We start from the raw sequence: 16,228 nt of genomic DNA, 5'->3' as shown, positions 1-16,228 counted from the left end.
GTCTGGTAATGGTGAATTGATACAATCTGTATTGCAATAGTGTTAATTGCCTTGAGTGCAAGTCACTTGCAACACAAACATTGATGCAGTAAACTGCCATGACTGGTCATTCAGAAAAGCAATTTGTATGTGGTAGTTGGAAAGTACTGCGCTATAGATTATTCAACCATGTGACTTTCGCCCTAAAAAAAGAAATAAATGAATAAATTAAAGAAAATGAATAAATTAAAAAAAGAGCTGGTTGACAGTTGCACACTGAAACATTAACGTATAGCTCTCGTAGTTAAAACCTACTCCTATTGGCTTCCATATTAGTGCTAGGGTTCAGTGTCATTTGGCCCTGTGCTCGGCCCCCAGGTGCTCTGAAGACGGGGTAGACCGTCGGTGTGTAGACCTGAGAGGCCCAGGTCTGCTCCTCTGGGGTGGATCCATGTCTGGTGTCCTCCAGCAGGACAGACCCACCCTGCCTCTGGTTCCCTCACTGTGCTCTTCAGCGCCGGATCTCCCCTGCTCTCCCACCCCTACCCTGCCTGTTTAATGGCACACGCCTGTTTTCAGGGTTCTTTCTATGGTCGTTTTTTTTCTTCTTTTTTGTTTTGTTGGAAGACTATGCTTCATGGGACTTGAGTTTCCCCCAGAAACTCCACAGAAGGTCTCGCGGTTTGTTCTGTGCGGGAGGACTTTGTCCTGCTCGCTGTTTCCTCAGAACCCAGCCCTGTGTGCTTTGACTAGACGGTGTGAAATTGCCCAGCTGTGGTTTGTGTGTCGGGGGGGGAGAGGGAGAGGGTCCTGGCAGAGATAAGTATGTGTGATGGGGAAGTTTGCCTGTGTGCGCGCGTGTGTGTGTCTGACTTTCAGTAGGGATTGTGAGGGAGCTACGCAGAATTATAGCTGCTTGTTTACAGAAATTATTTAAAAGTAGACCCTCCCCTATGTCTTTAGAAATTGCGTCCTTTTGACAACTGTAGCATACAGAAACCTTAAACTGACCTTGGTCATTCGTAACCATTCTTTGGTATGCCAAGAAAAACCCCCAGAGTTAAAACCTGACCTTGGCTTAACTAATGTGGGCTGTCAGAACTGTTGCATCATTTGTCTGTTTTCATCTGTTTGAAAACATATGAGACTGCTTGAGATGCGTGAGCCGCGTGCGTGAGATGCGTGAGCCGCGTGCGTGGCCGGAGCGGGGATTAGAGTTCATGTGCCTGTGCTCTGCCCCAGTGGGGAGTGTAGTTTGCTGTGAGCAGCAGCCTGCTTGCGTTTGTAGCCCGCGAGAGGCGGCGTGCGTCTGGGAAGACTCGTACATGTGTGCGGTTGACGCATGACCTGATTTGCAGTGTGCCTTTCATTATGCTAATCTTTTTTTCCCTCTAGCTGCATTTTGTCTGTGGAATTTTCCTGGAACATGTTCCTGTAGTTTGAACACACACACACACACACACACACACACACACACACACACACACACACAGGGAACATCTTAGATACATCCTGGTTTTGGTCTGTGGGTTTTTTTCGTCATTATAAAAGGAAAAAAAAGAGGATTTGTTTCCGTGTTTAACATCTTCCAGGGAATAACTTGTGAACGTGTTTGAAAAGCCTGAACTTGTGTGAACAAGAGCTTGCGGTGCAGAAAATCGTGTGCGTGTGTGGTCACCTTTTGCTACTGCTGTTCCTGAGATGCATCACCATTTGTGCGTTTCATAACCGGTTGGTGATTGAGAGTCTCGGAGGGTGAATGGAGATTTGGCGTGATTGAGAGTCTCGGAGGGTGAATGGAGATTTGGCGTGATTGAGAGTCTCGGAGGGTGAATGGAGATTTGGCGTGATTGAGAGTCTCTGAGGGTAAATGGAGATTTGGCGTGTTGGTGCGTCTGGGTGTGGTTGCCTGCGTGTGAAGCCTGATACAACTGGTCTCTGCAGTCAGTGTTGGAATAATGGCAGCAAAGTGTGACCCGTGTTCCTTAACTCCACCATTTAAAACCCTGTTTTCTTACCCATAAGTCTGTGTGCCGGTGTGTGGTTCAGGTCTGCCGGCTCCTCCTGCTGCATAATGCAGTGTTGGGGGACTGCAGTGTTGGGGGACTGCAGTGTTGGGGGACTGCAGTGTTGGGGGACTGCAGTGTTGGGGGACTGCAGTGTTGGGGGACTGCAGTGTTGGGGGACTGCAGTGTTGGGGGACTGCAGTGTTGGGGGACTGCAGTGTTGGGGGACTGCAGCGTGTTGAGCTCTTCCGCCAAGCGATTACTCTAACTGTGTTTTTACAACAGCAAGGTGGGAGCTGGAAGTGTCTGGTTTTGACCAAGTGGTGCGCTGGGCTTGATTAAATGCCACATTTCATTTTCTTAATGTCTGTACTGCATGTTGGAAACAGGACAGATGACTCATGGTGGTCGGTGCTATCTAGACCAAACAGTTTATAAAATAAACGGTTTCCAAGGCAACTTATTTTAATTGAGGTGACGTGGTCATGGAAGTGACCTCGTCATGGTTGTCATAGCTATATTTCTCAACGGGATGGTTTTAATGCGACTGACCTACATTTATTGTAGATTACGTATAGTTTAGCTACCCTAATTTTTAAAGTTGCTTACTCGGCAGGGCACTTTGTAAAAGTTGCAGTGCACAGACTTGATATCCATCACTCAAAATTGACCTCTTGTACAAAATAATCTCATAATCTCATTGTGTGCGTGTCCCGTCCACAGACCCTGTCAGGAGCCCGTCGGGTGACGTGGAGGTGTCTCAAGGTGGCCAGCTTGAGGCCGTCAGCCCCGTGGAGTGGCTCTTGGGGGGTTCGGCACCATGCCATAACAGCCTGCCCTCGCCTCCCCCTCTCTCCCCTCCCTCTCCCTCCTCTTCCTCCTCCTCCTCCTCCTCCTCATTTGCGGGCCTCCCTGTAGCTGCTCCCCGGTGCTCTGCGGAGATGAGTCTGCAGCACCACGCCCAGGGCTCCGAGAGGGACCTGCCCTCCGCCGCCTCCTCAGTCAGCCTGCCCTCGGTGCGGAAGACCCCGAAGAAACGACGCCTCTCCCTGCGCTCCCTCTTCCGCCGTCGCCGCGGGGACCCCAAGTCCCGCAAGTCCCGCACGCCGGCCGGCGGGGTGGACGGCATCGCCAGCGCCGAGAGCGTGCACTCTGAGGTCCAGCAGCACGACCGCACCTCCTCTCTCTCCGCCCCCGCCGCGGCCCCCTCCTCGGGCCCCGCCTCCTCGGACCCCGCCTCCTCGGGCCCCGCCTCCTCCTCGTCGGAGCTGCTGGAGTGCCCCCTGTGTCTGCTGCGGCACGCGCGAGACCGCTTCCCCGACATCATGACGTGCCACCACCGCTCCTGCGCCGACTGCCTGCGCCAGTACCTGCGCATCGAGATCTCGGAGAGCAGGGTGAACATCAGCTGCCCCGAGTGCTCCGAGCGCTTCAACCCCCACGACATCCGCATGATCCTGGGAGACCGCGCCCTCATGGACAAGTACGAGGAGTTCATGCTCCGCCGCTGGCTCGTGGCCGACCCGGACTGCCGATGGTGCCCCGCCCCAGATTGCGGGTGAGACGCACACACACTCACACACTCCCCAAGGGAAGATTTTACAGGTTGCACCACACATTCAAGTTTATACATCATGTAGCTGGGCCTGCACGGTATCAAGAAAACGACACTACAGGGATATTAATGCTGTATTTAAGCCTGTTTAATTATAAACATCACTTTACTTTCAGTTGTCCCCTTTAAGTTTTTTTTCTTCTAAAGTCGTAGAACTTGCAAAAGTGAGTCTTCAGCTGAAGAGCTTTAGTGAAATGAACAAAAACCAAATGCAACATAAAAGCGCATTAACAACAACTGAGAGAAACGCCAATATAGCGCGTATTGATCGAGGTGGAGGACGAGGAGAGAGGCTTATCGCAGTGGCCCACTGGACACGATGCAGTCAGGCAGCGCAGGGGCTCGGGCCTTGGTGTCATCGGCCAAACAGCGTGAATATATCATCGGTCAGGGGGGGAAAAAAAGCAATGTGTTTATCAGGATCTTATCTGGTCGGGGAAAGTCCGCAATTGCAAACCTCCTTAAGTCTGATCACTCTGTCCACTTAGAAACCAAATGTTCGCACAAACTTAGTCTCATATCCATCTCATCGAACCACATCTGAACAACCCCCCCCTCACATCATATAACTAACCAGGAATGACCTCAAAGCTAAAACACCAACGTTTTCATATAGCATATGACAGTGGAAATGGCACAGGGAGTTGTCCGTCAGCTCATATGAGCAGATATGTAGACCATCCTGCTCAGCTGACTAGGCTTTTCTCTCAGATTAGGTGTGGTGATCGAGTCAGGGTGTAACCTTTTGCACATCGTTGTAATTGTCGCAGGAACCTGTTGCTGTAGTTTCAACCTTTAAACCGTCAGCTGATGTGCCTGGTCCCAGGTGTCCGTCTGCCTGGGAGGGTGTGTGGGCCAACACTCGCTTCCCCGTCGACACATGCGTCTAATCGTGGCACCTTCACAAACTCCCTCCCTTCAGCGCCGCACAGCTGCTGGACGTTCAGGAGACGGGCCCTGCTCTGTGTGACGCGCCGAGAGCCAAACCGCCCACTAACGCCTCTTGTGTCTGGACTGTATCCTGATCATGTTTTTGATCTAATCTAATAAAGAAATATAATTTGGGAAAGGTGTTGTATATGAATATTATATATGAATTTGTTCTCTACATGCGCGCACACAATCTGCAACCAGTTTTATTTCCGAGTTTTAGTTCCTTGGTCTGCAAGTGCTCTGTGTGTCTTCAGGACTGATGGAAAAGCATCAAGGGCTGCGTAACAGAACACCAAGAGTGGGCAAATCTGTCATAAAAATATAGGATAGACACGTCAAAGAATCTAATATCATGACCTAGTTTAAATAGGGCAAATGGGGCCGTGACCAGGTGTAAGCAGGGCAAATGGGGCCGTGACCAGGTGTAAGCAGGGCAAATGGGGCCGTGACCAGGTGTAAGCAGGGCAAATGGGGCCATGATCATAAGCAGTCTCCGTGTTCCCTGGTGGTCACAGATGGGCCATGGGCTTGCAGGGGATTAAGCTCCTTCTGCCCTTGTATAATACCTGATGCTCACAGTTTAGAAAATTCTCAAATCTAAACAAATACAAATCATATTTATATAAACCATGGATTGTGAAACAATTGGGTAACAGTTAATTTAATAATTTAGTAAATTAATAGAATAGAATCAAAAGAACGTTTGAACTTCAGTCTTAATATTTTAATCTCCACTGATTTCTCGTATCGTTTGTGAGAGTGTGTGGGATCAGTATTTAGTCATCCGTCATCCCTACTGGGTGGTGATGCATAATATGCCTAATGCGTAATATGTGAGCTCTGCTACCTGAGTGAGTGTGTAGAGGCAGCCGGCAGGTAGTCGACACACAGGGACCTTAAAGCTGCTCCCAGCCTGTTCAGCTCTGTGCAGCCTGTGCGGATTAGAATGACCCCCTTTCAGCTGGGCGGATTAGAATGACCCCCTTTTGACCCGGTACAAACCGTGGTTTCTTCCACAGCGACACAGTGAAATGAGCCTGACACTGTAGATACAGGCCAACGTAAGGGGACTCCAGTACTTACACACACCCCAGTGATGTGCCTCCATCACTACCCATCAGCTCAACAGAACCTCCACCCTCAGGCCTGTCCAGGCCTCTGGGTTTGATCAGGGCCTCTAGGGTCCTGCGTAATTGTATGAACGCAGTTACACTAGACACTAGGGCTGCCATGATTAGTCGACTAGTCACGATTATGTCGACTATTAAAATAGTCGACGACTATGTCGTTTTTTTTTTTCTCTCCAAACTGCTGCGGCAATTTACACTGCTGCGTCTGCCTTTCTGTCCTTGACACACATGGGCAGTAGTGGAAACCAGAGTAGACAGTGGACGACATCCCAGGACATTATACAGACTGGTATAATGGCTACCCGGCTATGGAACTCAAAAGTGTGGGATCTTTTTCAGTAGCCGGGTTCTGAAATGCAGTCATCTCTGTAATCTAAATAGCTAGTTAGCTGCTAAAGTTACCGTAAACAGAACGTTAACTTAGTACTTACTTATCGTGGTAGCTGTAAAAGTTAACATTAGTGATGGCGATTTGTTTCATCAGCCTTAGCACACATTTGTGTGTTTTCTGTAACGTCAGTGAGGCCAAAACTTTATTTTTGTGAATAATTCCCTAGTTTCAGGTACCTACCTAATTTGATTTAGATGTAGCCAAGTTTGATGCCAGAGACAAATTCTTTATTAATGTATTTATTTTTGTGTTGTTTAAGCCAGTGCCTTATACTTATTTTAATAATTGTTTGTTGCAACAAGCTGCATATTTCATTAAAGGTTTAATGAACTATGATCTTAATTGTTTTATTTTTAGTTATCATATAGCTGAAATCTAATGATGGTTATATAATAGCAGTTGCATTCTAGAGTGATAAGCTCTATGTTTTATATAAAATTAACGTACGATCCGATTAGTCGACTAATTTTTTAATCGGTGATTAGTCGACTATAAAAATAATCGTTTGTGGCAGCCCTACTAGACACACCCTTCACGACTGCATTAGCTCCCTGGTGTGTTCACACTCTGTCAGGGCTTGTTGGGGCTTTCTGTTGGCCACTAGGGTTGTACAATTGTTTATCACAGTATTGTAGTACACATTGCAGAAAAGTGCAATATTCAAATGATGTGTGTGTTTGGGGACGGTGGGTGTTATGAAACCCTGTCAATCTTTCATAGACGTCTTTATGGACATCTCTTCATAGATCTCGGTTATTGTCATGGTAAGCAGGGCATTTGTCTGATAAGTATCGCCTTGTGCAAGGAGTCGCCCAGCTAGTTTTACAGCTCAAGTCCTTTTAACGAACATTCTTGAGATGGTTATCTTGCACGGGCTTTGATGGCACGCTGACACGCAATGTTGCCGAGTGCAAGAACACTGTCTCGTACGCAGCTGACACTGCTCCGGGTTTGGAGCGCCGTGTCCGTGAGCCTGCACGCTCAGTGTCCGTCTGAGCCAGCCTGCCCAAACTCCCACAAGCCCCCGCTTCAGCGCGGAACGTTCCAGAGTGCCGAGCGCCACCTCTGCAGTTTATCTGGCTGCAGTGTTAGTCACGCTCCTCTGGACCGCCCGCTCCCCTTTCTGAACACACCGGGTTCCTCGGCTCCTCTTCCTTCACCACCGAGAAGGTCCACCCGGCTCGCACCTTTTGGTGCAGATTTGTAAACATGTCGGTTTCATGATCTTTAGGTTCTTGATGAAGTGACTGTTTTGTTTTGCAGCCCAGTGAAGTTGTAACGTTCATGCAAACAGGCCTGAGACTGAGCTCTTCGTCAAGGCGTAACATGGACCGGTGTTGTCACAGCTACCATGGCAGCACAGAGCACACTGGAGAGGGTGAGCGGTCTGGTCATATGAGCCTGGGCTGGTCCGAAACCCTGGAGTAGATCCTCCTTCGGTCTCACGGGTGGAGCTGACGTTAGGCGACGATTACCTCCATTTCCCACTCTCGTGCCTCTTTAAAAGAACAAAGGGTGTGTGTGTGTGTGTGTGTGTGTGTTATAAATAGACCACAAAGCTGGCGTGTTTCCAGCTTTAAGTACCAGGTGCTTTCCAGTCTCTCTCTCCGTGTCTCAGCCATGCTGATTACAGCAGTCGCTCGTCAATGTTGTCTGACCATTAGCAGAGCGGTGAGCTCATTTTTCCATGCTGGTGAGTGAGTGGCCTGTTTGATGCTTCTTTCCCTGTAGTGGTGCGTTCGGTATGTTGCCATCTGCCTGGCCAGTGGAATTACACTGCATTATACATCACTGACTTGACAGAGTTAAGAATTCACGCTTTGTTTGCTGATTTATAAACCAAATTGTTTGCTGAAAGTCTGTAGCACATGTGGGGGTATTTTAAGACACGCTTGCGTGCCATTTGTGTCCATTGGGGGGTGACCACTCGAGCGAATAGTGCGGCCGCCAGCCCCACGTGAGACGGAGGCCCTGGGAAGCTCACGTGTTGCTGCCCTCTGTGGCGGGGACTGGCGCGGTGAGAGACGAGGCTCACGCGTGTGTCTCGCCCACCCAGGTACGCGGTGATCGCCTTCGGCTGCGCCAGCTGTCCAAAGATCACGTGCGGGCGGGAAGGATGCGGGACGGAGTTCTGCTACCACTGCAAGCAGCTGTGGCACCCCAACCAGACCTGCGACACGGCCCGACAGCAGAGGGCCCAGAGCCTCCGTCTGAGACCCTTCAGATCCTCATCACTCAGCTACAGCCAGGAGAGTGGAGCTGCAGGTAACCACACACACGCACGCACACACACACACACACACACACACTCAGCTACAGCCAGGAGAGTGGAGCTGCAGGTAACCACACACACACGCGCACACACACACACACACACACACTCAGCTACAGCCAGGAGAGTGGAGCTGCAGGTAACCACACACACGCACGCACACACACACACACACACACACACTCAGCTACAGCCAGGAGAGTGGAGCTGCAGGTAACCACACACACACACACACACACACACACACTCAGCTACAGCCAGGAGAGTGGAGCTGCAGGTAACCTCACACACACACACACACTCGGCTACAGCCAGGAGAGTGGAGCTGCAGGTAACCTCACACACACACACACACACACTCACTCAGCTACAGCCAGGAGAGTGGAGCTGCAGGTAACCACACACACACGCGCACACACACACACACACACACACACACTCAGCTACAGCCAGGAGAGTGGAGCTGCAGGTAACCTCACACACACACACACACACTCAGCTACAGCCAGGAGAGTGGAGCTGCAGGTAACCTCACACACACACACACACTCACTCAGCTACAGCCAGGAGAGTGGAGCTGCAGGTAACCTCACACACACACACACACTCACTCAGCTACAGCCAGGAGAGTGGAGCTGCAGGTAACACACACACACTTCCCATATTGCATACATACATACATACACAACTCATGTGTGTGTGTGTGTGTGTGTGTGTGTGTGTGTCTTTCAGCAGACGATATAAAGCCGTGCCCTCGCTGCGCGGCCTACATCATCAAGATGAACGACGGCAGCTGTAATCACATGACCTGTGCTGTGTGTGGCTGTGAGTTCTGCTGGCTCTGCATGAAGGAGATCTCGGACCTGCACTACCTGAGGTGAGCGTCCACCAACGCGCCTCGCTCACGCGCCTCGCTCACGCGCCTCGCTCACGCGCCTCGCTCACGCGCCTCGCTCACGCGCCTCGCTCACGCGCCGCTTGTTTAAAGCCCCTGTAAACTATTTATTTCAAGCTTCATTTCCCAAACTGTCCTTCTGCCATTGTGGGTGAGGGGTTTCCTTAAAGGGGAGGGGTTTCCTTAAAGGGGAGGGGTTTCCTTAAAGGGGAGGGGTTTCCTTAAAGGGGAGGGGTTTCCTTAAAGGGGAGGGGAGGCAGCAGGAACTACAACACTGTTTGTAGCAGCTGTAATAAATATCTGGTGATTCCCTAACGCAGCTGGTTCTTGTGTTGTGCTGCCAATCTGATTCATAAGCGCTGGTTTTGGGTTTGGGCTCCACGTTGCTAAAGACAGGATGTGGGGAAGTGGTTCTGCCCTGACTTACCCGCCTCTCCCACAGCCCGTCAGGCTGCACCTTCTGGGGCAAGAAACCCTGGAGCAGGAAGAAGAAGATCCTCTGGCAGTTGGGCACGCTGGTGGGCGCCCCGATCGGCATCGCCCTGATCGCAGGCATCGCCATCCCGGCCATGATCATTGGCATCCCCGTGTACGTGGGCAGAAAGGTGGGTGTTGCTTCCCGGTTCGGCCCGTTCCACACCGCCGCCTTCCCTCCGCAAAACACCCGACTCACCGTGGACTCCGGCAGTTGGGACGACTGCTGGACATTCAGCACGCTTGCCATTTGACATCAGGTGACATTTTGGGGATTTCAAATCAAGACGATTGTTCAGCTACAGTTAAAATGCCTTTGACCGACGCATATTTGCATGGCTGGCTGCAAACACCAGTCATGACTGGGCACGCTGCCGTTTAAATGCAAGAGCCTGATGTTGGGGCTAAATATACCACCCTAATGGTGCTAACAATTACTGGGCTTCACTTAGCCAGCTACATTAAGATCTTTAAAACGGGATCAGCGCACTTGTATTACATAGATTGCAAAGCAGATACTTTTACTTATTTTTAGTTACTTCAATCTGTTTGCAGCAGGATCACTTCAGAATGAAGACATTTCACATATTTACAGATTAAGCATAAACCATAAAACAACATGAGCAGTGTGTTACACAAAAGGAATAAAGTATGTGGGAAATTTAACAAAGGGGATTGTGGGAGCTATTAATCTAGTTACTCCAGATTGATTGTATGACACATTAACAGAAATTCCCTTGTGTGGGTTAGTTTTTCACTCTGCCTTTGTATCAAATAGTTTCAGTATTAGTTTCCGGATTTCAGGCAGGTCAAAGAAACCTGTGGCCTGACGTGCTTATCTGCCCTTTTCTTTCTTTCATTTTCATATCGTTCATATCGTCTGCGTTCTCTTTTGCTATGATTTTATCATCTGAGAGAACTCAAAGCTGAAGACACAATTCTCACGTATATTCTGGCCTTCCTCAAAGCAGCAAGAACATTTTTTTTACCTTGGAATATCTGTTAGCCTTGAGTGGGTGATGCACTGAAAGAGATTTTTTCTTTTGACGCAGAGGCACCGCTGTTTGCGGTCCGCTGCGTGTGGTGCAGGTGCGGGTCGGGCCCGCCCCCACACAGGCCCGGGGTGTGCCACGCCGTCCCGGTCGCTGCTGGGGTTCATTACGACTGCGAGAGGCTAACGGCGTTATTTATTAATCCCCTTGACTTAATTGTCTGCGATGCAGCTTATTTTCAGTGTTATTTCGGCGTCTCCTGCCCACACGGTCTGTAAAGTCAAAGGATTGTCTGGCGTAAACAGGAAAGTGACTGCCACATCAGTGTGGGGTGGGAGGCTGTTACATGAAGCGGGCCACGTACAGGATGTGTGCGCTGGAGTCTGTTGACTAACCCAGAACGCCAACTGTGGTGTTGAGCCTTGATATTGGCTCCTGAAGTAGAATATTGGGTATTTACTTAATATGCAAATGACACCGTTACAGAACCTACAGCTCCAGTTGAATACATGGAGAATTTTTTTTTCCTAAACGTAGATTTTCTTCACTTTTAGATTCATAATCGCTACGAAGGGAAAGACATCTCGAAGCACAAGAGGAACCTGGTGATCGCGGGCGGAGTGACTCTGTCCGTGATCGTGTCTCCGGTGGTGGCGGCCGTGACCGTCGGTAAGCTGGCCTCACCGTGCACGTGTGTGGGGTTGTGGCCGTCGTAGGTTCCTTACTGAAGTGCAGAGGTTACCGTCATATCAGACTGTACATTTGAGATTGGCTTCAGGAGAAAAAAACAAAACAATCCCTGGTGTTGTGTATTCGACTCAGACATGTTGCCTGTGGTTCTGAGTTCTTTGCTTGTTTGTATGTGTGTGTGCGTGTGTGTGTGTGTGTAGGTATTGGAGTGCCCATCATGCTGGCCTACGTCTATGGCGTGGTGCCGATCTCTCTGTGCCGTAGCGGTGGCTGTGGTGTGTCTGCAGGGAACGGCAAAGGGGTTCGCATCGAGTTTGATGACGAGAACGACATGAACGCCGGCAGTGGGGCGGCCGCCACTGGTGAGGGAGTACGCACTGAACACAGGCCACGCCCCTTAACCATACACCCCACACTGAACACGGGCCACGCCCCTTAACCATACACCCCTCACTGAACACGGGCCACGCCCCTTAACGCTGCGTCCCGCGCTGAACACGGGCCACGCCCCTTAACGCTGCGTCCCGCGCTGAACACGGGCCACGCCCCTTTAACCCTACGTCCCGCGCTGAACACGGGCCACACCCCTTTAATCCTACGTCCCGCGCTGAACACGGGCCACGCCCCTTTAATCCTACGTCCCGCGCTGAACACGGGCCTCTCCTCCTCTACTAACTACACTAAGACCTGGTGGCACCCTGTAAACATTTATCATTACATCACTACACATGATGTCATCTGCAGGGTTCTGCCCAGTGTGATGTTGTTTAAATATACCACAGATCAAGAGCCCTGCTTGAGGAGTTTTCTTAGTTTAAAGCTTCGTTTAACTTTAGACCGTTTGGTATAAAATAAAAACGGCGTGTACGCTGGTGGTGAGACCTTCGTCTGCATGAGCAGCAGATCTCCCTCTACAGCTACGGCAGCACACGGTGTCTGAGAACATCATCTGTGAGGCCTGCCCTAGCTAAGACATCTCCCGCCTTTGTCTGTCCGCCTCCTCCATTCTCATCCGTCTCTCTCTCTCTGTCTCTCCCTTTTCTCCTCCGTGTCTCGCGGAGCGTTACTCATTCGTTTTCCGTTCCACGCTTTCCCGCCGCTGACTCACGGCCCTTTTGTGCTGCGTTGCCGTGGCGCCGTAGCCGTAGCCTTCCCTTGAGCCCGTCCTTGCACTGCTGGTACCAGGAACAAAAACATTCTGCTCCTCGTTTCAAGGCCCACGTGGCTCCAGCGTTGTGTATTCTGGGACAAATACGCTCCGCACCTCGTCCAACCCGAAGTGCCCCCGCCAGCTCTGTGTGTTGTTTTTGGGAACGAGGTACAAGACTCCTCAGGGGGGGGTCGCTTGGTTTGTTTTTTGACTGACCCCCCCCCCCCCCCCCTCCTGTGCAGACACGACGTCCGTGGCGGAGACCAGGCACAACCCCAGCATCGGCGAGGGCAGCGTGGGGGGGCTGACGGGCAGCCTCAGTGCCAGCGGGTGCCACATGGAGCGTGTGGGCACCATGAGGGACAACCTGAGCGAGAACGCCAGCACCATGGCCCTGGCCGGGGCCAGCATCACCGGGAGCCTGTCGGGCAGCGCCATGGGCAGCTGCTTCAACAGGTCAGAGGGGGTGGGGCTGTAACCGCTACCTAGTGTGGACCGGCCGTCTGATTGGCTGGGCCCTTAGGGGCATCGTCTGATTGGTCGTCGGGTGTGTTGGAGCAGATGAAACAAAAATGTAGTCATCTGGAATATAACTGAGTACATTTAACTAATCTGAAGCTATAATAAAACGTTGCTATGTTTGAGTTATAGCCACACTGATGAATTAAAGGTTATGATGAGCACAAAGGTTGATGAGCGTCATGGCCCAAGGCTGTGGCGTGTGCTCTGGGTGGAGTGGTAACGCTGTGGTGTTCTCCAGGTTGGAGGTGCAGGCCGACGTGCAGAAGGAGCGCTGTAGTCTGAGTGGGGAGTCCGGCACCGTCAGCCTGGGCACCATCAGCGACAACGCCAGCACCAAAGCCATGGCCGGGTCCATCCTCAACGCCTACATGCCCCTGGACAGGTGAGGGTCCCGCACACCACACACACACTGGCTGGTTTTACTGTGTGAACGTGCTGCCTTGTACAGCATTGGATAGATGTGTGTGTGTGTGTGTGTGTGTGAGCAGCAGTATGGAGGTGCAGGTGGACGTGGAGTCCAAACTCGGGAAAATTCGCCACCATAGTGGCAGCAGCAGCGTGGACGATGGCAGCACGGGGGGGCGGGGGGGTGGAGTCTGCCCCTCCGGCTGCCCCCACGAAAGCAAGTGTGGCTCTTCCCGCTGGGCCAAGGAGCCCTCCTCCTCCTCCTCTTCCTCCTCCTCCTCCTCCTGTGGGAAGAAGAGCAAAGGCAAGTTGCGCAGGAAGAGCGGCGGCACCAAGATCAACGAGAGCAGGGAGGACATGGACGCCCAGCTGCTGGAGCAGCAGAGCACCCACTCCAGCGAGCCCGACTCCCCCTCGCTCAGCGGCAGCCTGCCCTCCGTGGCAGACTCCCACTGCAGCCACGCCTCCGAGTTCAGCTGCTCCGACCTGGACGCCTGCCGCCCGCCCTGCTGCCCCCACGAGCCCCACGGCCGGCACAACCCCGCGCCCGTCAGCCCACTCCCCGAGGTGGAGCACGACCGCCTGGAGAACTGCCCCGCCCCGGCTCCCCTCCTCGCTCCGGCCGGGGCGGAGCGGCCCGCCAGGCACGTGGTGGAGGAGAACGCCAGCTCCACGTGCGGGGCGGACCCGGAGCCCGCCAGCCCCGTGCAAAACGCCTGCATTCAGACCGAGATCTAACGCCCGCGGTCGCACGGGATTCCCGCCGACCCAAACGCTAGCTTCTCCGAGCTAACTTCACGCCCCGTTTCTTGCCGAGGATTGCACACACACTTTTTCGTTTCATATCTTGAGTTTTTTAAAAAGAATACATCAATACAAGCTTGCATCTTGGGAATTCGTCACAGTTTGGATTTTCCAGGTCGGTCGTCGATGGCAGAATGTAGCAGTGAGATCTGTGGGGGTTCCCCGGGAGGATCCGCAGGGGCCCGGAGGGACCAGACCTCGTTGGGTCGGCCGTGGGGTTCTGCCCCGCTACTGCACGACTGTTGCTGGGGGAAGCAACGGATGAATGTAGGCCGACGGGTGATGACGCGCCTGGTGATCACACGCATGTTTCACCGACTGTTGTGATCAAGAGGTTTTGCCTAAAGTCAGTTAGAGCAAACAGCCACTTATATCAGTAATATAGACAGTTATGTCACCGGTTTGAGGGATCTGCTTCTATTCAGAACTCTTGATTTCAGCAAATCTTCAAGGGGTTATGATGCTTTCGTAATGACGTTTGTATAACTAAAACCTAAGAGGGACCAGGCAATGGTAGATCATTTTTGTCATTATATTGAAGGTATGATTGTTTATTGTTGTTTATTTTCCATTTTGGGGAAAGATTGTGTGCTGAGGCCCTGTGTGGTGCTGGTCTACAGAGATGGGGAGGTGATTGATGCACCGTCAGAGCCTCCTACTGGTGGAACGGGGAAGTGCACCAAATCTTTTTGATTATTCAGAGGACGAGTTCGCAGAAAGCCGTTTGTGTTAGAAGATGCTTTCAAATTTGACCTCGTCCAAAGTAAAAGCGGCCAATATCTTTCTAGGAAAAGGCATTGGTTGTTATTACTCGTGTTCATTTGACAGTTCAGTTTGTATGGTGGAATCCAAAGGGTTTAGGTCCACTTTAATCCATGTAACCAAGTCATGACACATCACTTTAAAGGCTATGATGGTAATCACAACAGTACATTCAGGTTGTTTCAAACACCTCACGATTAAAAGAAGTATTTCTTTTTCTACTTTGTGTTCACTCATGGTGCCTTTGCGGGGGGAAAAAATCTGGTTTACTTTCTCTTTTTCCATTTTGTGACTAAGAAAAAAAAATAAAAAATGCAAACCTTAAGTGAAGTGGATGAACCGAATGTGATTTGTGGCATCAGCTGTGAGGTTTGTTCCTCCGTGTCTGCGGTAGACGCCAGTGTTGGGACTGTAAAAGCCGCCTACCAAAGATCTCAACCAGGCTGCTGGCTCCTGTGACCTCAGTCAGTCCTGCTCCTCAAACTGACAGCACCCACGCGCTCACCCCTGACCCCACACACACACACACACACACAGAGCAACAGCGTACGTGCCTGTCTCTGGTGCACCACCGCAGAGGCCTACGAGCGCGTGCAGGGGCGTGAGCGCGCGGGGGAGAGAGGCTCCATCTTCCTGGTGCTGCTCCCTCATCACTCTGGACTGGCTCATGGCCACGTGCTGCAGCTCCGTCTCCTTCTGGTCTACATCCTCCTTCCAGCTCACCGCTCTGTGAGATTATTTGGAGACTAGTGCCAGATCTAATTTCTAATTGTTCACAACGGCTTATGGTATTTGTATATTATGTTTCCTTAATTTGCTTTATAATATGCGTGTAAATGCATATCTAAATGAAATAAAAAAAAATAAAAAAATCTGTTTGTTTTATGGTGTGGAAATTAACATTATCGAATTCTACATACATACATACATGTAGAGTTGACCCTCAACACTTAAACCACTAAGGCACAAGCTTTTCCACCTTTCATCGTGCACTCCAAAATCCAGTCCTCATTTGCCAGAGAAACTGAAGATGTCCTCAAGGTGGAGCTACTATGTGTTCTCTCTCCTCGCCGAGGTTACATGGGGTGTGACTGGCCAATCAAATCTGTCCAGTTAATTTATCAGTGCTTGGACAATGTGCAACCTGGACACTTGATTTGAGCACCATGGTCACAGCTGTTACTAACATATCCTCTACATAAAAAGAC

The 16,228-nt window shown here is 51.0% G+C and overlaps 1 protein-coding gene across 3 annotated transcripts in view; it reads left to right on the top strand.

The window, feature by feature from the left end:
- The window catches only part of rnf19a (ring finger protein 19A, RBR E3 ubiquitin protein ligase), a 28,116-nt gene extending 12,225 nt beyond the window's left edge, over positions 1-15,891 (top strand). For 2 of the 3 annotated variants that reach the window (XM_077008321.1, XM_077008323.1), the window contains exons 2-10: positions 2,709-3,543; positions 8,111-8,319; positions 9,059-9,203; positions 9,664-9,826; positions 11,242-11,356; positions 11,578-11,739; positions 12,770-12,983; positions 13,288-13,431; positions 13,538-15,891. In XM_077008321.1, coding sequence (XP_076864436.1) covers positions 2,709-3,543; positions 8,111-8,319; positions 9,059-9,203; positions 9,664-9,826; positions 11,242-11,356; positions 11,578-11,739; positions 12,770-12,983; positions 13,288-13,431; positions 13,538-14,192 — 2,642 coding nt within the window. In that variant the 3' untranslated portion in view covers positions 14,193-15,891. The remainder of the gene's footprint in view (positions 1-2,708; positions 3,544-8,110; positions 8,320-9,058; positions 9,204-9,663; positions 9,827-11,241; positions 11,357-11,577; positions 11,740-12,769; positions 12,984-13,287; positions 13,432-13,537) is intronic. The other variant, XM_077008322.1, reaches the window with a different exon arrangement.
- The last annotated feature ends 337 nt before the right edge of the window (positions 15,892-16,228 follow it).

The sequence above is a fragment of the Brachyhypopomus gauderio genome, chromosome 6 (assembly GCF_052324685.1).
Source record: "Brachyhypopomus gauderio isolate BG-103 chromosome 6, BGAUD_0.2, whole genome shotgun sequence".
Taxonomy (NCBI): Eukaryota; Metazoa; Chordata; class Actinopteri; order Gymnotiformes; family Hypopomidae; genus Brachyhypopomus; species Brachyhypopomus gauderio.
This window is presented reverse-complemented; position numbering and strand designations above follow the sequence as displayed.